The sequence below is a fragment of the Panthera tigris genome, chromosome C1, assembly GCF_018350195.1.
Source record: "Panthera tigris isolate Pti1 chromosome C1, P.tigris_Pti1_mat1.1, whole genome shotgun sequence".
NCBI classification, from domain to species: Eukaryota; Metazoa; Chordata; class Mammalia; order Carnivora; family Felidae; genus Panthera; species Panthera tigris.
In genome coordinates this window covers 129,796,184-129,820,911 of record NC_056667.1, presented here as the reverse complement: position 1 = coordinate 129,820,911, position 24,728 = coordinate 129,796,184, and the positions used below count along the sequence as shown (strand labels likewise).

At 37.6% G+C, this 24,728-nt stretch overlaps 1 protein-coding gene across 1 annotated transcript in view; it reads left to right on the top strand.

Moving 5' to 3' along the window:
• The window catches only part of LOC102957903 (thymocyte nuclear protein 1-like), a 42,646-nt gene extending 20,252 nt beyond the window's left edge, over positions 1 to 22,394 (top strand). Inside the window, exons 3-4 of the mRNA XM_042993890.1 lie at positions 21,660 to 22,066; positions 22,298 to 22,394. Coding sequence (XP_042849824.1) covers positions 21,660 to 22,066; positions 22,298 to 22,394 — 504 coding nt within the window. The remainder of the gene's footprint in view (positions 1 to 21,659; positions 22,067 to 22,297) is intronic.
• The last annotated feature ends 2,334 nt before the right edge of the window (positions 22,395 to 24,728 follow it).

Sequence of the window (24,728 nt, the reverse complement as noted above, 5' to 3'; positions counted from 1 at the left end):
TGAGGAGCAAATAAGTATGCAGAGAAATTCTCTGTAGTAATAAACAGAAATCTTGAGTTAAGGCAAGAGACTCGGAGCACAGCAATGACAGGAAAAGGGGTGCTGTGGGACAGATGAGCGTATGGGTATGTGATGGGTATGGCACACTCACCATCCACCTCACAACACCCTAAATCATGTCACTCAAATGAGGAGATAAAGATATTAGTTAAACAGGCCTAAGATAAAATATTTTATACATAATGAACACATTCGTAAGTAATGTCAAGTATAAACCCCAAAATGTCCTCTTGCTCGCTGATCAACCATGGTTGAAATTAACATCCTAAACACTCTCTGTAGTTGGCGGCCTACCCAAGCATTTCACCCCTCACGTTTCCCTTCTCCTTTAAAGTTGTTTTGATTTTACAATGGCATCTAAGTAAGTGTAAATACAAAGAATTTGGGAGGGCTGTATTGTAGGGGAAGAAGCTATGTATTCTCTATAAGACTCTGCCTTATTTTTACTCAATTAGTTCCAATTATCTTGAAAGTAACCTATTTACTGCACTGGGCAAAAATAACCCAAATAGATTATTGGAAATTTTCAAAACCAAAATATCCAGCTTGTATGTATGTATGTATGTATGTATAAATAAATAAATAAATAAATGGTAGATAAATGAATGTTTGATTTTGTTACAAGGTCAATATTATATCTACCTCTATATCTACATCTGTTTCTGCACTACATCTATCTATAGCTATATCTATATATTTACTCTTAACTTGATTTCCATACATAAACCTATCTCACATGACTGTTCAATTATCTTTTTTTTGCCAGAATAATTTTTAAAAATCTATACAACTTTTGAGAAAAGGACTTTTTTTGGTTGAAGAATAAAACGTTTTTTACACCCCCTCCTCCAACATAGTACACAGATATTCTAAAGGAAATCATATATTGAGATGTTGGTTTCAAGCAGAGATGCACTCACCAATTTCTTCAACATGACTTCTAGCTAGAAAGTATCATAAAGGATAAAACAGAACTTGTACCTTATGTTTGGATGAACAAAAAAGGTTTTGCTTTGAATTTTATGCCAAACAAGAGTGATGGAAAAGTCAATATTTTTTAGGATTCTTTAGTACCATGGTGAATACGACCGATTTCCACATACTTCAAAGAAGGCTAGTGTTTAGCCTGTATGTTGCCCTAAAGATGTTTTTTTTTTCTGTTCTGTAACATATTTCCAAGGGTAACTTGAGTGAAAGATAAACATGCACCCCCAAAAACTGTGAAGATACATCTTTAAAAGCCTCTTTCACTACTTCTACTTTTCAAAAGGTTAAAAACAAAGAAGTGTCAAAAACTTTACTCAGTTCATTAATAAGGGAACCAGTAAGATGTTAAACCTAGTTCAAAGCAGACTTCAAGAAATGAAGATTTATGTAGTCTGTCAGTCACAGTAACGCTGAAAATCATTTGCAACTAGATATAAAACTGATTAATGTCATGTATGGCAATAAACCCTAATATTTGCAGTTACTTTTTCTTTTAGATAGATATAATTTTTACATTACTGTTGAACAAGAATCCGCTGTAGTGATCCCAGTCAAGAAATGATTTCACAAATACCAGTGTCCTACAAGTTAACCTATATCCTTACAGAGCTGTAAAGTATGCTAATCAATAGTGAAAAGATAGTTTAATGAAGACAACCACTCCTAGAAAATTAGCTAATCCTCAGTCACGTTATGTGTCCTATTCAGTACTCAGCATTACACTGGTAGGACGTCCATCAGTCTCTACATCCTATGTCCATGTCTTGGATAATTTTTCTTAAAAGTGTCTATGCTTGTGTGAGCATACAGGTTGGGGCAGTTGAAGGCAAGGCAGCATCAGGAATATTCCACCAAAAGACAGAAAGAGTTAATATTCAAGTTTTGACACCTAATATAGTATTTTTGAGATGGTAACATGACAAACAGTTTAAAAGCAAGGCTGTTTCCAGAGAAATTCTTTTATCTATCCATTTAACTTATCAAGGAGAGGTCTGCAGAATGTGATTGTTGAATGTCGCCCAAGGAACATTCCAACAAAGAGAAATGGAGTAATATCCACCACAACCTACAGCCCTGGTAGATTAATGGGGTGACAGGAGACAGAGCAGAAGAGACAGATAGCCAGGTGTATGGAATGGGGGATGAATTGCTTTCATTGAGAGGAATACCAAGACCCCAGAAGTTTCTGCTAATTTCTCTTCAGGTGTCCTGATGGAGTCAGCATGGTAGGGTATCTCAAACGTCCCCAAGGGTGGCCATATAGAAAAGAACTTGGCTGTACTGTATACACAGGCACAGAGAGGGTCTGTATTCTTCTCATTCAGTGCTGCCTTACAATTGTTGTGGCCAGTAGTAGGATGTGGAAGTTCTCGCATGCAGGTAAGGAATTTCTGTAACTGTACCTGGGCCTGGGGCAGTTTGGGACTCAAACTCAGATCCCTGCAGTCTCCACAAACAAATCTTGAGAGACAAGATTTTCAAGGACAGCTGTCAGCACCCTAAGATGAGAAAGGGCCATTTTCTAGCCACAGATTCAGCAGAAGGTAGCAGCGGGTGGCTTAGAGGGGAGAGGCAAAGACCACGCACGTGACAGTAGCTGATACTTCAGAGGGAAAGCCAGGGATGGAGGGGCGGGATGAAGGTAGGTAGGATACTGCACGGCTCAGAGACATTCTTTTCTTTCCCAAAGACCACGCCCTTGAAGCGTTAACACTCCTCCATGCACCCAGATACCATCCAGGAGAGAGCAGGCGAGTGGAGTAGATTTCTGAAATTTTATCCAATATTGTCTGACCGATCACTTAAAAAGATTTAAATATGATTCGAACTAATTTTACTGGATGAGAGGTTTTTGTTTTGTTCTTTGTTGCTATTCTTTCTCTCCTGGCTTATTTGGGTGGATACATGTGATAAAAATCAGATAGCTAGGGAAATTAATCTGTGTTTCTTCATGTAGTTGAACATACTGAAATACATATGCAATCCTACTACGAATCTATTGTTATTCTCTGGTGCCCTAAACTTTCCATTTTTCTTGCAAACGAAGAAAGGAAGGAAGGGAAGGGAGAGAAGGAAAGAAAGCACTTGGTGCTTTTATTTAGCTGGGGCTGGATGGGGTAGGGGGGCAGGGATCATCCCATTTGTTTGTGAGCCTTTGCAAGTGTCTCCTGCTCCTTCAAACTGAGTAATCTGCACCATCCTCTTCATCTGAGCACAATAAAAACTTGCAACCACACCAGAGTTCCCTCCGAAGTGTGAGGCGAAATCAGAGACACTCTGCCTGTGTTCTTGTCTGGGATTCCCAAGTGGGACACACATGCAGAAGCCCCAAAGACAGCGTGAGGGACCCCAGAGTCCCTGGCAGAGTGGGAGATGGCTCTCTGAATGCCACACCCTTGAGGAATGCTGAGGCGTTTAACTTACTCAATTGTGGCTCAACTAAGGCAAATATTTTGTCAAAAACTGTAGGCTGGGTCACAGGTAGGGGCTTAGTGACATGAAGCTGCTTCCCTGTGGGACCACCACCCTGCCCTCATCCAAGCCATCTAAAGGTACCACCTGTGCCAGGCAGAGATGAGAAGCCCACCGGTGGTGACAGCATGTGAGAAGGGGTGCAGAGACCACCAGAAATGCAGAACAACCCGGAAATAGGGGGGACAAACAGAGAATTTTAAACCAGAATAAGACCGAACCACAGACCTGAATTAAATGAGAAATTGATCACTGCATTGTATAGAAATTAAACCCAGAAAGGACCAGTTTAAATTAGCAATTTAACAGTAAGTGAGAAGATAGTTCTGAATCAGACTTTAAGAAGTAAAGAATAAGGGGCACCTGGGTGGCTCAGTCGGTTAAGTGTCCGACTTCGGCTCAGGTCATGATCTCCCGGTCCGTGGGTTCGTGCCCCGCGCCGGGCTCTGTGCTGACAGCTCAGAGCCTGGAGCCTGCTTCAGATTCTGTGTCTCCCTCTCTCCCTGACCCTCCCCCGTTCATGCTCTGTCTCTCTCTGTCTCAGAAATAAATAAACATTTTTAAAAAGTTTAAAAAAAAAGAAATAAAGAATAATTCTTTTTTCACACCGCAGTTTGCCACTGGGGTTATAACTATTAAATATCTCTCTGTTCATGTGTATTACACATTAAAGTAGATGAAATAAAACCTAAATTCTAGTTCAGCTGCTTACTTCATTATAGCCAACACTGTATGTGTGATGCTTTTCAAAAACATGAGAATGCCAAGAGGGAGCCAAAACCCATTATTGTATCACTATCTGCCAAATATTTTAATTTGGAGATTTTTTTTTTATTCTGATGCTCAACAGTGTGTGAGAAACACTGGCCACAAACGAAAACAAAAACCGCACTATAACTGAGAGATAATTGGTTTTGCACTAAACTGTAAGAAAGCCCAGCTTATACCTCAGAACAGAGACGATGCTAATGAAAGAAAAGAGAAAGAAAAAAAGAGAAAGAGGGTAATTTAGCAGTTAGAACAAAGCAGCATGGAACTACAAGCAAAAATTTGATTGGCTGAAGATCATGCCTAAAACTTTGAAAATTAACACCCCAGAGTATTATTTTTTATTATGCCTTGAAATGCTGTTTCTTTAAATCACAAAACTATATAAACAAGAAAATTCCCTTTTCCACTGCTGCAAGTAGCTGATAAGAATGGAATTTCTCTTCCCACATACGGTAGGCCTTCTTGCTTTAGTGGAAATGTAAATTTCTACTTTGTGTAAATTGAGTCATAATTTGTTTTATTGTGTTAAAATACGCATAACATAAAAATTATCATTTTAAAGTATACAATTCAATGGCATCAAATAAATTTGCGATGTAGTACAACCATCATCTCTATCTGGTTCTGAACTTTTTCATTGTTGCAAAGGGGAACCTCACACCCTGTAAGCAATTATTCCCCAGTCCCCTGCCTCCAGCCCATGACAACTACTAATCTACTTTCTGTACTTATGGGTTTGTCTTTTCAGGATATTTCATATAAATGGAATCTTACAAAATATGTGCCTTTGTGCCCATCTTTTTTTACTTAGCATAATGTTTTTAAAGTTCACCTACGTTGTATTATAGATCGGTACTCCATTCCTTTTTTTGGCTGAATAGCATTGCATTGTGTGGATATACACATTTGTTTATCCATTCATCCATCGACAGACATTTGGATTATTTCCATCTTATGGCTATTGTGAATAGAGTGATTATGAATATTTGTGTACCAGTTTTTGTTTGAGTGCCTGTTTTGAATTCTCTTGAATAAAAAGCTAGGAGTAGAATTGCTAGCTAATGTGATAACTCTATGTTTAGTGTATTAAGAAACTACTAAGCTGTTTTCCACATTCCTACCTGCAATGCATGAGAGTTCTAATTTCTCCATATTTTCACCAAGACTTGTTATTTTTTTATTATGATCATCTAAGTGGATGTGAAGTGTTATCTCAGTGTGGTTTTGGCTTGCATTATCCTAATAGCTAATGATGCTAAAAATCTTTTAACGTGCTTATTATCCATGTGGATATTGCCTTTAGACAAGTGTCTATTTAAGTCCTTTGCCTGTATTTTCAGTTGAATTTTTTGTATTTTTGTTGCTGTTCCATACAACTTTGAACAATGAAAGTAAATTTGAAGTCATCTTGACAAACTCTCCAGTGTTTTTAGTGGAAACTCCACACGCTGGCCAAGAACAGGTCACTCCAAACTCTGGGCTTTTAAGACAAGATGAACATGGGGTCAAGAAATGGGAGCTACTAAGACACCAAGACTTGATATTGACACACTAAATGGAAAAGCAGTACTTCCCAGTCCAAGCCCTTTACCACAGAAGACTGACACGTCCTGACTCTCCTTGCACAATCCCCTCAAGTCTAAGTGTGATCCGTATGTGATGAAAACATTCTGCCTTCAGCAGTGGGCGGCAGGAAGGAGCATGGCTCCTTTCACACAGGCCTTGCTCCTGCAGCAGCCATGGGAGCCCTAGTCTTGTAAATGATGAGACTAAGACAATGGGAAGCTGTAAGACATGACCTAGGTTCACCCAGTTATTATTGTACCTGGGGCTCAAAAATGGTGTCCTGTCCCCTATGTGTTCAAGCTGTCCTTAGCCATAATCTTCTGTATGCCACATCATAAAACCAACAAAGGTTTTTAAGATAGCTGACTGGAATTAGGAGGATCATTTGTCATATTAAAATAATGATGACCACCCGAGGCTATCTTAAAAACTTTAAAATTATGAGCATGTATTTTGACTTAAAAACAATGTTTCAGCTTTAATTAAGGAATTAAATGAATGCATATAAAACATCCAGATCCATCAAATATGTAAAATATGTAGTTTGAGACCATTTGGGGTAGAGATAATTACCAAAGAAAATGCAAATCATAAATGGATTTTAATGAGCCCAACCTAAATACAATTTAAAATATCTGACAACATAAGATAACAGGGGAGACCAAATTATGCTATAATGTATGTAATATGAAATGTTAGAAATTAGTTCACTCTTGGGGCACCTGGGTGGTTCAGTCACTTAAGCATCCAACTCTTCATCTCAGCTCAGGTCTTAATTTCAGGATCGTGAATTCAAGCCCTGCATTGGACTTTGCACTGGGCATGAAACCTATTTTTTAAAAAAGGGCGGGGCACCTGGGTGACTCAGTTGGTTGAGTGTCCGACTTCGGTTCAGGTCATGATCTCATGGTTCGTGGGTTTGAGCCCCGCGTCGGGCTCTGTGTGCTGACAGCTCAGAGCCTGAAACCTGCTTCATGTTCTGTATCTTCTTCTCTCTCTGCCCCTCCCCTGCTAGTGCTCTGCCTCTCTCTCAAAAATAAATAAACATTGGAAAATACATTAAAAACAAAAAAAGAAATTAGTTCACTCTCGTGACCTGTTTTTAAGTTTATTTATTTATTTTGATGGAGAGTGAGTGGGGAATTGGCAGAGAGAGAGTCCCAAGCAGGCTCCATGCTGTCAGCACAGAGCATGAGACCGGGATCAATCCCATGAACCATCACGAGATCATGATCTGAGCTGAAATCAAGAGTTGGTCCTTTAGCCCATGGAGCTACTCAGGCACCCCTTCACTCTTATGACCTTTAAAATGCTCTCAAGCCTTTTTGTTTAGTTATTTTTTTTTATTTCAATTAGTGATAAAGCATGGATGAGAGACACAAAATAAGTGAAAAGCTTAAACTCACTATTTAAAAAAAGGTTGATCATGCTCCAGAGACTAGACTTCTTTTGGCAAGGTATTAAGTAGACTTCGAGGAAGCCAGGTTTGTCCCACCCAGGGCTCTAAAGCCAGTTTTGCTGCTCTGTATCAATCTGAGTGCGTAGGGAACATCAGAAACGGGAGGCCGAAGGTCTAAAGCCACTGAGATGGGAGATAAAAGATGGAGCTAATCAGATGCTTAGATGGTCCTGGAACCAAAGCATGAATTTAGGATGAAAGCACACAGCTATTTCAGTCACAGCAAATAGAACAGAGCATGACCTTCAGGCTGGGGAGAGAATGCGCCAAGCCCCAAATTTCTCGGAGGTCAGGGATTATAGATGAAGCACCGTTGATAAAAATACGGACAGGAGTAAATTGCCTTAGTGCTTTGTGACCTGAGAAGTATATTTGCCCTGCTTTTCTTTCCTGTGTAAGAGAGAACATCCTTTATCTCAGCTACCAGAAAGCATTCTAACATTTTCTCCTGGAATCTCCATTCAATTTTTTTTCCATTCAACTTTTTTTTATAACTCGAACATAACCAACATCTATTGTTCCATTTATATTAGAAAGTCTTCAATAATTATCAAACCATTATTCTTCGTCTTAGACTTTGTAATAACATGAGTAGTTCAGTAGAATTTTGGGACTATTCCAGTATTCCTAGTTGGTATCTTCCCTTTGATGGAGAGGGGCATAGTGAAGCAGCAAGAGAAGCTATCGAGACTGCTACATGCAAACTGGAATGCCTTGGGAATCACATTTCTTCATGTTTGATAGTTAATTTGCCTTGAAGACAGGAAGTAAACTATGTAGGCATCAATTTTCCATTGGACTCTTATAAATTTCTCCCTATAGATAAAGCCGACCATTAGTTTTAAACAATAGGCTATACTTCCTAAATATAAAATACGTTTTCATTTGATATCTGGCAAAATGAAAGAAAAACCATGCAGAAATTAAAATATGGACACATTTATTTTGCTATGAAGAGTGGTATAATTCATTCATATATTTTTCTATGCTATCTTCTCAGACAGTTTTTTTTAATTTTTAGTTTTAAGTAGTTGTCTTATGTCCAATTTATTGAGCCAACTCTAATTGACAGATATTATTATGTAAATCTCCCTGCCACTTGTCCACGTGCCATCTAAAATATAGTGCAGGGGAGAGGTATACAGGATATGAAGTGCTGATAGTAAGGCTTGTGTGATGTGACAATGTGTTCCTCAAAAAATTATGTAGCAGATATAGCATGTCATATGCCCAAATACAATGTTTATTTATTCCTTGGTAGATAGAAACACAATTTGTTCAGATATCCAGCTTTCAGCAAAGTTGATCCTTGCTCTAGCTCAGAGGTGAATCCTGATTTATCTAAAGTTCCCACACTGTCCAATGGGAATTTCTGTGACGAGAGAAATATTCTATTTCTACGCTGCCCAATATAGTAGCCATTAGCCTCATGGGGCTATTGAGTATTTGCAATGTGGCAAGTAAGACCGCAAAACTAAACTTTAAATTAAATTTAATTTAATTACTGTCAATTCATTTATCCATTCATTCATTTTAAAAATTACTATGAATTTTACTTTAATAGACACATGTGGCTACCAGCTATTGCATTGGACACCCTAGCATAACCAGTTATGATAATCCCATTGCCATTGCCACTGACTGGATTGACATAAGACCTTTGACAAAATGTTGGCCAACAGATGGGAAGAGAGTGTTGTTGGCAAATGATATTGTTACTGCCCCCATTAGACAATGCCTTTCCCAGCATTGTTGCATGGAACCGGGACACTAACCTTTTCATACCACGAATAATAATACCACGGCAGAGCAAGGATGCTCCTGCATGACCTTGAGACTTCCAGTAAATGAGATAATGAATTTTTCATATAGCTTAAGCCATTTTGATTTGTGTGCCATGTTATTTGCAGAGGAAGCGTCATCACTCATAGAAAGCATCTTCTTCGTTACTTCATGAAATTGTCAGAGAAAGTATTATTTTTAATCTTCGAAATTAGAATAAGCTATTGTTGGAATTTTAATAAAGACAACTTGTATTTAGCATATACATTTGATTTGGTGAAGTAGAGTACTTATGTAGTAACAACAATAATAGTAAAGATCAGAGTTGTGAATGTTTCCTATTGTCTAAACTGAAATTCACCTTAAAATCTTATGAAAGGGTAACACAAGTGAAACATATATGCTATTTTGAGGATAAATAAATTGAAATTAGAAGATGTTAATGAGGTCAGACCGCTCATTAATTATGGGGGTATGTCTCAATCTTGGGTCTTTTTTTTCCCAACAAAATACTTCTTTTTTAATTTAGATTGGTTGTCTCTGTAATTATCCCTTTTGTTAGTGGCTTACAAGAAGAAAATAAAACTGAGCATTTAAGTATTTGTGTTTGTAATGGTCTAGTTGATTTTGTTTCCAACATATCGCTAGCTCTGTTAAAAGCAGTCCATTTTTGAGTCAAGTGTGGCAGGAAAATGTCACATTGAGGAGAAGAACAATATCTACTTTAATTATATTAAACATAAATCAGAAAAAAGGGATAATTGAAGAAGTTGGGTTTCAGAAAATCTATAAAAATAAAGGATATAAATGTGTGAAGTTGCATGCAGTGAGTGACTCACAAAATTTCACAGCTGAGAAATTGAAGAGACCTAACATTTACTACTATTAAAGGTAATTATTCAAATCATAGGTCTTACAATATCTGCTATTAGTTGCAAATGTTTAGGTAGAATTTAGAAAGTGTGCTTAACAATGGAAGCAACAATTTTGTTTTCATATCCTCTTGCATTCAAAGTAGGAACTGTTTCCCCTGGCCTTTGCGGGGGTGGGGTGGGGGGGGCATAAAACAGCCTTTGAACAGCAGCAGAGGCTCCTTAGTTTAGGCATTTTGTTTTTAGACCCTAGAATGGCTTGATGAGGCAGACTTTTTATCTCCTTTTCTAAAGGCATTTAAATATTTGATCATCTCTTGTCTGCAAAGTGTTTTCACTTCATTATGCCCTACATGAAGATAATGCAATAGACTTAAAAAAAAAAAAAAAGAAAAGAAAAAAAAACCACAACTATTCAAAGTTCTTCTAAGCTTTATGATTTTTTTTAACTGATCTCTGTGCCCAATGTGGGGCTCGAACTCACAACCCTGAGATCAAGAATCACATGTTCTACCAACTGAGCCAGCCAGATGCCCCCCAACTTTTATGATTTTATCATTTAATTGTATCATTAAAAATTTAATGATCAATGTATTCAGATGATATTGGAATTTAAATCTTTTAACCCTTCTGTTTTACCCCTGAAAAGATTTACTAATTTAGCTCACAAAAAACAATTCCAAAATGCAAATGTGAGAATGACCCAAGTGAGACTGGATGGAAAAGGAACTGTTACTGTTAAGAAACTTATCTCTAGATATTACTAAGGTACAGCAACACTGAACAAACATCTATTAAAAAATTGTAATAATTATGAAATTTTTATTCCAAAATATTAAACATTTTTTTGTAATGTTTATTTATTTATTTTGAGAGAGAGAACACAAGTGGGAGGTGGGGCAGAGAGAGAGAGGGAGACACAGAATCTGAGCTGTCAGCACAGAGCCCTATGCGGGGCTTGAACTCATGAGCTGTGCGATCATGACCCGAGCTGAAGTCAGACACTCAACCGACTGAGCCACCCAGGGACCCCCCAAAATATTATATATTTATATAAATATAGTTTCTATTTTTATACTAGAATAGTGAAAATGATATAACACATGGCATCCATTATCTGTTATTTTGTGCTAGGCACCAAACTAAGTTTTTTATGTGCTAGGTACAAAGCTTAGGTTTTTAGTTATCTCATTAAAGTCTTATGCAATCTGATGCAGTAGATACTAATCTTATCCTTATTTTACAAGTAAATAAACTGAAGATTAGAGCTAAACAATTCATTTACAATCATGAATAATAGTGGAAAAATTGGAGTGATTTGGGTTGGCCTTATTTGTTTCCCTTCTTGTAGGGATCACCATCCTGTTTCTGCCATTGTCTCGTATTAGAAAACAGGGATTTCCCTTTTTTCTCTCATTTTTCTTATGCATACTGGAAAAGTGGGGCACCTGGGTGGCTCAGTCGGTTAAGCGGCCGACTTAGGCTCAGGTCATGATTTCGCGGTCTGTGAGTTCGAGCCCTGTGTCAGGCTCTGTGCTGACAGCTCAGAGCCTGGAGCCTGTTTCAGATTCTGTGTCTCCCTCTCTCTGACTCTCCCCTGTTCATGCTCTGTCTCTCTCTGTCTCAAAATAAATAAACGTTAATGCATACTGGAAAAGCAAGTCAGGATCCTGTGTGGAAAAGAAGGGAAGATTCGGGGGGGGGCGGTGCAGGTGTGGAAGATGTAGGTAGAAATCTCAAAATAGATTTAGAGATTTGGAAATCAGTGGGAAATTTTGTTCCCCTTCCCATTTAGAGTCAAGAGAAAATAGCAGTATAGGGACATATGGGTGATAGGACCAAAGATAACCTCCCAAAGATTTCTGTGCTCTAGAATGGCATGCAAGCTAATAAATGGCACATAACTCAGGAAATAGTGGCTGAAGTTGAACAAATGAAGGGGTATTTTAGCCAACATCCTATGCCTCAGTTGACTTCTCTTCTAATCAATGTTTTGGTACCACGTAAGATTCCATCATTCAGAATTTAGGTAAGCTCCTGGGGCAGGGGTGGCAAAAAGATCCAAAATTGCCTGTGTTTAAGATTCTGGGTTCTTTTAAACATTATTAATTTGTATAAAAACAAAATTTTATTTTTGTATTCCAGGGTTGTGGATTTACTAATATTTCGTTCATTCACTTAGTGTAATATCTGAAACTTATGAGTTAATTTGTAATTTTTACAACACAATGATGATATATGGCTTGATACCTGGATATTGCTAGTCAATTTATGTATCACTTCTGGGTTTGAAAGTTAACTTAACATATGATATTTAATGTAAATATACACTCTTAAATGACTGAGTCAGAATTGTGATATTCTGGTTATGACATACAATAATGTGTGATTACATCCTTTACCACCCAATTGTAAACTCCATGACAGTAGTGAGAATGACTGCATCCTTAGCACCTAAGAAGGTTTCTGGGTGTCAAATAGGATTGGGTGAATAAATACAAAAGTATATATATATCAAAGATGTGATCCAATAAGAAAAAAATATATGAATGGTATAAGCCAAGTTTTCCTTTACTTCTTGTTTTACTTTCCTTTTGAAAGGTCAGGAAACTCACCTTGGGTATTTGTTTAGGTAAAAGAGTGTGCCTGACTCTTGGGTCATATGCCCTCAGAATCGTGCTGGATGAAACAGACTAATAAATTAATTTCAATGTGGTTAATAAGTAGGTTTACATGTTACAATCCTCTAGTGACTTCTGAAGATTGTTTCTAACTGAAAGTAATGTCTCTAGTATATGAAAAGTGTGACTTGGGGTGCCTGGGTGTCTCAATCCATTAAGTATCCAACCATTGATTTTTGGATCAGGTCACAATCTCAGTTTGTGAGATGGAAACTTGCACAGGGCTCTATGCTGACAGCACGGAACCTGCTTGGGATTCTCTTTCTCCTTCTCTCTTCCCCCTTCCCCACTCATGTTCTCTCTCTCAAAATAAATAAATTGACAGTAAATAAAAAGATGTCTTCACTTTTATGTTATCTAGAAGTTGTACAATTATATATCATGCTTTCTTTTAAACATTTTTATTTATTTTTAAATTTTTTTAAATGTTTGTTTATTTTTGAGAGACAGAAAGACAGAGCATGATCAGAGGAGAGGCAGAGAGAGAGGGAGACAAGGAATCCAAAGCAGGCTCCAGGCTCTGAGCTGTCAGCACAGAGCCCATCATGGGACTTGAGGTCATGTGAAATCATGACTTGAGCTGAAGTCGTACGCTTAACCTACCGAGCCACCCAGGCGCCCCTAAACATTTTTTTTAATGCTTATTTATTTTTGAGGGAGAGAGAGTGTATCAGAGCGCGAGCAGGTCAGAGAGAGAAGTTAACAGAGGATCCGAAGTGGGCTCTGTGCTGACTGCTAGGAGTTCAATGCAGGGATCCAACTCACAAACCACGAGATCATGACTGGAACCAAAGATGGGTCTCAGTCGATTAAGCATCTGACTCCGGCTTTGGTCACGAACTCAGGGCTCATGGATTCAAGCCCCACGTGCGGCTCTATGCTAACAGAGCAGAGCCTGGAGCCTGCTTCGGATTCTGTGTCTTCCCCTCTCTCCCCACCCCTCTCTCTTTCAAAAATAAATGAAGACATTAAGGGGCCCCTCAGTGGCTCAGTTGGTTAAGCATCCGACTTCAGCTCAGGTCATGATCTCATGGTTCGTGAGTTCAGGCCCTGCATCAGGCTCTGCCACTGACAGCTGGGAGCCTGGAGCCTGCTTCGGATTCTGTGTCTCCCTTTCCTTCTGCTCTTCCCCCACTCGAACTCTCTCTCTCTCTCTCAAAAATAAATAAAACACTTAAAAAAATTTTTTAATTTAAGATGTAAGCATTTAATCCAATGAGTATGCATGTTCTGGTATAAATTAAGTCTATATTGAAAGGTATAAAGAAGTGGCAAAGGAGAAATAAATGAAGACAAAGAAAAACACTTTAACTTTCTCACTATAACAAAAGATTTCCACTGTGATCCAGAACAAAAGGATAGCTTTTTCAAGTGCCAACTAGAGAAAAAGTCAAAAGAGTAAGTGTAATTATTTAATACAGTTCCATCAGTGACATTGATTAAATCTGTCTCCCCAATAAAGTCATTGTGACATCTCATAACTATAAAAGATGGCCCTCCTGTTTTAAGCAGCTATACTTACAACAGGTAAATGACTTTTTAAGCTGTTTTCACATTTGCTTCCAAATCCAGTGAGGACAAAACAGAAGGAAATAGGGCTATAATACCATCTGAGTGATTTACACTAGGCATAAGGAAAGGCACTATTCCCTGAAAGTTTATACACTCACAGAGAAAGGGGTTGCATGACCAGGGTGATATACATCTGGCCCTGCCCAGAAGCTGAGTGGTGTAATAAATCATTATTATGGGTGTCACTAAATGAATGAATTGGCAACTAGAATTAACATCATGTACTCTGGGAAGAGATTTGTGGCAGAAGGGGGAGGAGAAGAACAAATATACTGGCCCTATTCTTACCAAATTGATACATAAATGCTACATCTGGGTTTCTTAACTTAGCATCCTAAAGCAACAATGTATGAGCTTTAGGAAATCTATAAATGCTTTGAAATTGAGTATAAACAATTTTAATGATTTTCTTTTTTTTTTAATTTTTATTTATTTTTGAGAGAGAGACATAGAGAATGAGCCAGGGAGGGCAGAGAGAGAGAGAGAGAGAGAGAGAGAAGAGAGAGAGAGAAAGGGAGAGAGAGAGAATCCCAAGCAGGCTCTGTACTATCAGCACACCGCCAGATGGGGGGCTGAAATTCAGAAACAGTGAGATCATGACCTGAACTGAAATCAAGAGTCAACGCTCAACCCACTGAGCCATCCAGGTGCCCCAAGCATACACAGTTTTATATGCATACATATGTGGCATTTTTATAGGGTAAGAATATCTGTATCTTGCACTGGATTCCCTGTATAGGCAACAGTCACAAATGCAAGAAAAAGACTATCACTTTTTGTGAATCTCTTGAGAATTTGGGAAAGGAGGATGTGTATGCTTTAAATATGTTGTAAATTACTAATAAAGGAAAAAAATCTACAATTTCTGATTGTCATGTTCCAACTCATTTTTCCTTCCAAAAATGCTCCCTATTCTGCTAAAGAAATGCTGAGTTTGAAAACCAATTGTGTATGATTGCATTTCTTCCCGCCTGTGGCTCCAGCCTCCCTCCCACCACAGCTTGCCTTCCTCAGGCTCTCTGTCCCAGGGCTACGGATCCGTGTAAGTTCCAGTGTGCTGTGTATCCTTTGTGACCTCCTAACCTTTACAGAGACAGCTTTTTCTGTCTGAAATATTACTTCCACCTCTAGTCTCCAACTGATTAACCCTACTTGTCCTCCAGGATTCCTCTCTGGTGACCTTTGACCAGGACCCTGGGCAAATCTCTGTCGATGCACATATCAAGCTGCATTGAAATAATGTGCCTTTACCTTCTCTTTTTTTCCATTACTAAGTTGCAGAGTTCCTTGAAATCATTTAGAAATTCATTCACCTCCGTAAGCTCACAACCTCACACAGCATCTAGTACATAAAGGGTCAATAGTCTTATTGAATGTTGACAGTTTTGATAAAAAAATGAATTGTAGTGACCAAAAGGGTTTAATGAGTTTTCCTTTGTAGAGTGCATATATTTTCAAACAAAAGAAAAATATAAGCTGAAGGAACGAATGACTACTTTTGGAACTGATTTCATGCAGAAAGGAACGAAGTAGAAAGATATCTGGTAATAAAGGAAACTTCCTGAAGCCACTGAATGATTAAATTCCTATCACATAGTTGACACCTTCAGACTTACTCTCTCTTGAATCATTAATCATATGCCCATTTGAAAGTACCTTACAATTCACAGTTTTTGTAAACAGTACAGTTGAAGTTCATAGGAAGAGATGGAATTTATATTTTGTCAGCTAACCTAGCAATATTCTCTACTAAAATTTCAACTTGGCCCAATTCCACTTGCTTCCTCTCCTAATTGTTTTCTTAAGACCAGTGATTTTCAACGGATCGTAGGGGAGATACGGTGATGCTCCAACCACATGTCCCTTCAGAACTGGAGGACTCATTCTGCACTTGCTGTTTGTGCTGCTGCCTGATAGCTTCCAACTATGACACTTTCCTCTGCCTGCCCTCAGCTGGAGGGGGCCCGTTCACCCAAGTCTCACTCTGCTCTGAGGGCAGCCTACATTCATTACTGATTAATGGGGAGCTAAAGGCTCTGCCACTTCTCATCCACCTTGAGACCACTCAGAAGGGCCACTCAAGATTCAGAGGTTCTTGTGGGACTGAGTGACCTTTCCTGAGACTGTATCACAGTGCAACGTTTCCCTTTGCCTAAAGATGGTCTCACCATCCCTTGCCCCTAAAGGTGCCAATTCTAAGAGTGTTTCCCAAAAAATTCTGGCGCTTGTGTTGATAATAGACTCTAATGGACAAAAGTGCAGAAATTAGTTGGGAGACTGTTGTAATCCGGGGAATCAATTGTGATCACAGGTGATGAGAAATATTTGGATTTTGAATATATTTTGAAGTTAAAGACAACAAATGTTCTAATATATTGGGTGTAGTTTGTAAGAGAAAATGGGGATTCAAGGGTGTTTCCACTTATGTTGGCGTAAGTGCTGGAAAATAGTGGGCATGACCTGTATTTGGGGCTGATATGGGGAGGGGTAATTGAGACTGGATTCATTCTGAAGTATGTTCAGTTTGAGATGTCAACTAGACATCCAGTAGAGATGTCAAGTAGACAACTAGATTTATAGGTCTGCAGTCTGTTGGAGCACTGTGGATAAGAGGTGTAACTTTAGAAGTCTTCTGCATATACTAATTTTTAAAGCCATGAAAATAGGTGAGATATCCGTCAGAATGAGCATAAAGAAAAGAAGAAGACCAAAGACTGAGACTGGAAATGTTCTAATTTAGAGACTGGGGAGAAAAAGAAGAACCAGCAAGGTGGGGGGGCTGAGATGGAATGACCACTGAGGCAGGGTAAATCCCTGGAGAGTAAAGTCTTGGAAGAAATGTGGGAAAGTAGATAAAGAAGAAGGGTATGGTAATCTATTTCAAATGCTACCTACAGGTCAAGTAAATTGACTTTAGTTACTTTGATAGTGATCTTCATGACACCATTTTTAATAGGTGATGAGGAAAAACATAATGAAGTGAGAACATGTGAGAAGGGGGAAAACAACACATATTTTCAGTGTTTTACTACAAAGGGGAGCAGAATAATAGGAAAGTCTTTCACAGAGAAAGTGGAGTCTGAAAACCATTTTTTTTAAAGAGATAACAGTCTATGTACATGTTGATGGGAATGATCCAGTAGAGTGGGAAAGTGATGATATAAGGTAAAGAAGGGATTATTTCTGGAGCAATGAGCTTGGGCTGAGCAAGAGACAGGGTTTACTATACAAATGAAGATAGCGACATCAAGTGTGAGTATAACAGTATAGTAAAACTAGTAAATATTTTTCATGTGTTGGAAATAAAGCCAATGTACACAAAGTGTTACTTATGGTGCTGTGCTTACAAGTTACAGGCTGAAATAGTCTCTATGATTTTGTTAGCTATAAAAAATGTACAATATATTCAGATAAGCCATCTGATTTTTTAAAGTATAAAGTGAAAGAATGTTAAAGATGGAATATTTTAAATTTTTTGGCAGTATTATAATTTTAACATAGCTAAATGATAACCTATCTTCTTAATATGTAATAGGTACAAAGCCAAACGTTGTATGTGTTGTTAGAAATGTAACTGTGAATAAAGTGTGTCTTTTCCTATATATTAGTATAAGGCAAACACTATAAAGCTCATACTAATGGAGAAAATGTTGGAAAATATACCTAGGAAAAAGAAATATTGCTAATATTTTTTTCAGTAATATTAAAAAATGGGACAATAGAATGTTATGTTTAAAGCTAGACCTTTGTGACATATATCTCACAAAAAGTACTTAAATGACTGTTTAGAAGATAATGTATTTCCAAGAATGGAAATTTAATATGAAAACAAATTATAAAAAGTAGTTAGTGTCTCTCATATATCCTGATTTGACTAATTAGTTTTATGTAATCCATTAAAACATCAGTCAGATTACAGTAGCAAATTTGGTAGCATTGGATCATACTACTTACAAATAGGAGCATCTGGCAACAATTAACCTAAGAGGCAATTTCCTTTTCCATAGTTATTATCCACATAAGTTTAAACTCAATTTATGTTATTATTTATATTTATTCAGAGGCAGACTACATGTAAACATGCCCTTCTCTTCTAACTCTCCCTCATCTGTAAAAAATTTCTACTTCAGTTATGATCTTTGCCCATTTCTCATTTGGATTAAATTTTCTCCATTATCGGTTTGCTGGAAAAAAAAAAAAATCTCAGCTACTGTCACTTGCACCAGAGGTGAATGACTACCATTATTAAGTGAAGGGATATTTGTTGCAGCATAAATGCCCCATTTGTTAGACAAAGCAATCTGGTCATCCCAAGATCTACCTCTTCTGTCACCATAGAAAAGCTGGGGCTCTGAGAAAGGGAAACAGGAGCTAATGCTTTACAGGTGACATAAAATTTGGTCTTGACCCGTGCAATGTCAACCCATATCCTTATGTAGATCAACTCCAATCAATTTGTTTGTGTGAGTTTCTGTAAGAGCAAGTGCCCCTTAAGTAACCAAATTCTTGGTTATTTATTCTTTGTCTTGCATGTGGTACAATTGTTTCTGCAATTGCTAGTAAGCAAGGAAGAGTGGTTAACATTATGGTAAACTGAGATGTCTGAACTCTGAGAATTTTTGTTTCCTGAGAGGTCTTGGTGAGTAGAAGTTACACTTATCATTGCAGAAACAGAGATCTATCTATCTATCTATCTGTCTATCATCTCTCCTCACATATATGATTCCCCTGCGGAGGCACTTCCCCAATCTTTTATTTTTAAGAATCCATGATTACAAAGGTCCACCATTACTAAGCACAAAGAGAAATGGATGCTTGCATTCTAGGCTGAGCACTTATAAATAAATAAATAAATAAATAAATAAATAAATATTAAAAATCTATTTTTTGAGGATTTGTGTGATGAGTATTCAAAATGCATCATTTCAGATTATTGGGTGAATTTTGTATTAAGTCTTTAAGACATTGATTTTTGTTTAATCCTTTAGTCATGTTTCTGTTAATTGAAAAGGTTCGTTACAATTGAAAAGTCCTTTTAAAATAACACCATACTTTTCTTACCACTGCTGCGTGGTCAAACACTGTCAGGCTTCTGGTCTCAGGGCATGTCAACAAGAAAAGAAACACAGAAAATGCTACTCTGTTGGTAAGGTGAAGCATTTATCTATAGGCCCTGAGCAAGCAATCCCAAGTCTCTTCTTTGTTTTACCATTTTTGTAGACTTCCCACTCAAACTAGAGCTTCTTACTCACTGGATAATCTAAATGAGTCATTAATTATATTTGCTTCTTCAATATATAGAAAGCAAGAAGAAGATGATGAAGTTGGGTATATAGCTTGGGTATATAGCTGTTTTTTAAGCAACAAGGCAAAGTTTAAATTACTTATTGCCATTAACATTGAAGACAATGTTGAGTTGGAATTGTATCCGTTTTAAATAAAATAGCCTACAAAAAATAATTCTATACTTTGCTAAAACATATCTCCGACATCTATTTAGACTGATAGCTAGGGCTATTTTGTTGGTCTCAAAGGCTCATGATAAGCTCTAAAGCTTGTGTAAATTTGTGGGCATAGGCATGTGTGTGTGTGTGTGTGTGTGTGTGTGTGTGTACATGAATACATCCACTAGCATTTGAAATAAAAACTTCTATCACTCAACCATATAACTCAAATAGTATGTATAATAGGAAGCCACCATATGGAAGATTCACACACTGTGGGGTATAAACATCAAACCCAATGTCTTGAAATATTTAAAGCCATATGTGGTAACAAATGTTTGCATCAGTAACCTGGATGTAAACTGAATTTTTGGTGCAGTATTCATATCCCCTGGCTTAATTAACCTGTATTATATTTCTCTAAATTTGACAATATGAAAATTTATGAGTGCATTTTAATGATTTCTCATGTACTTTCCTATAAGTTTCCTATATTTCAGTAACAATATGAACTCAAATTCTTTGGCAGATCACATTTGTTCCAACTGGAAATAAAAATGTGTTCTGGGTTGGGAAAGGCAAGTTGGGTTTGGGACTGAAATGTAATCAGATGATTTTTGACCATGGTTCATGAAACCTTCATTCCCTCTGGTGAAAACCCAGCATGATAAATTGAACCTTGGGACATGGAAAGTCCCATCACATTATGAATTCTGTTGATAGAATGCTGATGACAAAGAGGTTACAGATTATTTAATTAGCACAATGAGAGCTTTTCAGATTATAAATTTATGGAAATATTTTAAACTAAGCCTTATTTTTTATGAAATTTGTTGTTCCTTCACAAATATAAAAAAAAATAGGACAAAGAACTGCAAAAGACCAATGCAACTCTAAAAAAGCTGTAGGCAGCCCAGCAGAGAGCTGTAGGGCAAAAATTGCCTATAGAAAAGTATTGTATAGAGAAATCAACACGAGGCCCTAATATGCTGATCATGCTCAGTCATTGGCTGGGGGCTGCCTAGGGAGAGTGTGTATCTGAATCAAATACTGTAATGGATCCCAGAGGTAGACAACTTAGGCTGTTATCTGACTGAACACTATGTAACAGGTTCATTCTTTATTTATTTAAAAACATATTTTTTATGTTTATTTTCGAGAGAGAGACAGAGTGTGGGCAGGGGGAGGGGCAGAAAGAGAGGGAGACACAGAATCCGAAGCAGGCTTCAGGCTCTGAGCTGTCAGCACAGAGCCTGATGTGGGGGCTCAAACCCAGGAGTGGTGATATGATGACCTGAGCCGAAGTCAGACACTCAACCGGCTGAGCCACCCAGGCGTCCCCAACAGGTTCGTTCTTAAAGGTATTTCTGAGAGGTACACATTTATTGATTCCACATTAGTAAATATCAGATTTTTAAAAATGCCATTCATAATAACAACGAACTTTATATGTAATAATGACAATAAAGTCCTGCAAGAATTTAAGAAAAAAAAACATAAAACTATGGAAATAATAGAATAACTAAATTCAGAAGTATACAGTGATTATGGATGACAATAGTCCATATAAATAATTATTCTACAATGTCAATGAAATTCTAGTTGATAGCTTAGAAAGATTTTTTTAAATATTTACGAAATATAAGATCTTAAGATATCCAAGACATTCATGAGAAAGATTAACAAAATGAGGAGGCTTCTCCTACCAAATATCAAGGCTTATTATAAAGCTGTAATAAATAAAAAAGATAAAAGTCATAGGTCTGTCGGGTGGTAGGGTCAGTGCTTCGAGAGAACATCCCCACAGGGAGACCCGGAAGAGGCTGGCCCCGGAAGAGGCTGGCTGGGCTGCTGAGCCTACTGGGCCAGACAGTAAGAGGCCAGCAGGAAAAACAAGATTCCAGCAGAGACATCAGCTAAAGTGGGTAACTCTAGCCCTGGGAAGACCAGCCCTTAAAAACGGTGGGAGGAATCAGTTCCTGGCTAATGCAAGTCAGAGTCAGAAAGCCAATCAGACAAAGGCCTAGATGTAAAGTTCAGTACTGAGGATCTTAAAGCACAGTCCAAGCAGACTGGGATGCTGGGATGGTGTTTGAAACTACCAAGACAGGCCTGGAACTTCCTTCCAGCCATGAAGCTGGAGGGAGAAGACTTCTCCTACCATAGCAACTGCAAAAAGCCAGGCATCACAGAACTTGTGAAGCTTATGAAGGAGGCTTACCCAGACCACACACATTTTGAGAAAAACAATCCCCATTATGACCCATACAGCAAAGAAGACAATCCCAAATGGTCCTTGGTAGATGTACAGTTTGTTCCAATGATGAAGCATTTCATTACCCTGGCTGAGCTCAAAACTCATCACCAAGCCCTTAAAAAATATGGCTCTCTTAGAGAGGCAAACCATAAAAGAGACTCTTAACTACAGAGAACAAACTGAGAGTTGCTGGAGGGGAGGTGGGTGTGGGATGGGCTAAATGGGTGATGGGGATTAAGGAGCGCACTTGTGATGAGCACTGGATGTCGTATGTATGTGATGAATCACTAAATTCTACTCCTGAAACTAATATTACACTATATGTTAACTAACTGGAATTTAAATAAAAACCCGAAACATTAAAAAAATATATGTATGGCTCTCTTTACTCGCCAGAGACTCTCAATTCATCCCCTGACTCTAGAGGAGTTTGATTTTATTTTGAACCTGGAGAAAAAGGAACCAAGTTAACTGGGATACTATTGCTGAAATGTGCAAAACAGTACTCCAAAGAAGTTAAGCTTTTAGAAGACAAAAGAAGGTGTAAGGAGGCTTGCTTATTATGTTCACCTGGGATTGTATACATGGGTGGTTTTCATGTACCTTTTTCAATAAAACATTAATATCAAAAAAAAAGAAAGTAATACACTGAAGAACTTAAAAATAAACCTATCAATCTATCATATCTTAATAAATAAATGTGTAAAGGATGGTTTCATTATTTAGTGTTCCCAGATAAGTGATTTCATTGCATATAGTTTTAGGAAGGAAATGGAGCCATATTCTATGCCATACTTAAAAATCAAATACAAGTGACATCACCAAGATGGCTACATCTTGGCTGTTCCTGACTTTGATCTCTCTCACAAGAAGAAGAGTTAATATATACTAAGGAACAAGACACTGCCGAAACAATCCTAAATCACAGGGGTGAGGCTGAAGCATCCCCCACACCTCAGAGACAAGACGGATTGCACTAGAAGGGAAGGAGAAGAGGCCACACTTTGACCACATTGCCCTTTCCCCAGCCTATGCAGACCATGCAGTGAACTCAAAGGAGTCTTTAGTTCCTCTGGTGGGAAATGACAACCCAGGGGGAACAGCTAGCCTTCCCAAGCATGTGGGTCACTTTGTGGGAGTTTCTACTTGATCTTGCACCACAGACATTGCAGGGGAATCTGTGGTAAGTTTATATCAGACAAAATATACTAAAAATTTTTTTTAACATTTATTCATTTTTGAGAGACAGAGAGACAGAGTGTGAGCCGGGGAGGGGCAGAGAGTGAGACACAGAATCCGAAGCAGGCTCCAGGCTCTGAGCTGTCAACACAGAGCCTGATGTGAGGCTTGAACTCATGAACTGTGAGATCATGACCTGAGTCAAAGTCAGATGTTTAACCGACTGAGCCACCCAGGTGCCCCCAGACAAAATATACTTTAAACTAAAATGGAAAAAAGAGGCAAAGAAAACCAAGGTATAATGATAGGAGGGTCAATAAAAAGAAGCTATAATAATTGTCAATATCTATGTTCCCAACACTGGAGCACCTAAATATTTAAAGCAAAGTTAACAAAGTTAAAAGGAGAAATAAAAAAAATACAATGAGAATTGGGAACTTTAGTACCTCAGTCTCAACAATGGATAGACCATAACCAGTCAGTTAAACAATAAGGAAACTGTGGATTTGAACAACACTGTAGACCAAAGGACCTAACAGACATATCCAGAGCATTCAAGCCAACAACATCAGAATATGTGTTCTTCTCAAGTGCCCATGGAACATTTTCTACGATAGATCATATGTTAGGCCATAAGACATGTCATAGCAAATTCAAAATTGAAATTATACCAAGCATCTTCTCTGACAACAATGGCATAAGTCTAGAAATCAATAAAAGAAGAAAACTAAAAAATTCATGAACACATGGAAGATAAACATTTCCTTGAATAACCAATAGATCAAAGAAGAAATTACAGGGGAAATTAAGAAAAAATTGAGACAAACAAAAATGGAAACACAACATACCAGACCTTATGGGCTACAGTGAAAGCAGTTTTAAGAGAGAAATTCATAGCAATGAATATCTACATCAAGAAGCAAGAAAGATCCCAAATAAGCAACCTCACTTTATGTCTTAAGGAACTAGAGAAAGAATAACAAACTGAACCCCAAGTTAGCAGAAGGCAATGGGGTGATGGGAGGGAGAACTTGAAAAAGGTGATCAAAAGCAACAATCTTCCAGTTATATGACAAATAAGCATAGGGATGAATGTACAAGATGATGACTATAGATAACACTGCTGTATGATACAAGAGAAGTTGTAAGAGAGTAAAGCCTAAGATCACAAGGGCATTTTTTCCTTTCTTCATTGTAACTAGATGAGATGAACGTTAACTGAACTGTTATAATCATTTCACAATAATGTAATTCAAACCATAATGATTAAACCTATACAGTGATGCATGTCAGTTATTTTTCAATAAAATGGAAAAAATCAAATACAGGAGGATGAAAATCTAATATGGAAAATATCAGTTTGAAGTTTTTGAAGAAAATACAAAATAATATCTTATGATTGGAAGGAAGAACTATTTTTTTTTACATGAGAAAAACAACATAGCCCTAAAAAGTAGATAAATTTGACTACACTGAAATTACAAACTTCTGTTGAACTAAACATACAGTAAAACTAAAAGCAAATAACAGAGAAACAATTTATAAATTTGACAAGCTAAAAACTATTTATAGTGTATTTTTAAAGCCCCACAATTTCGAAAGTTTAAGAAAAAGTAATAGGAGAGG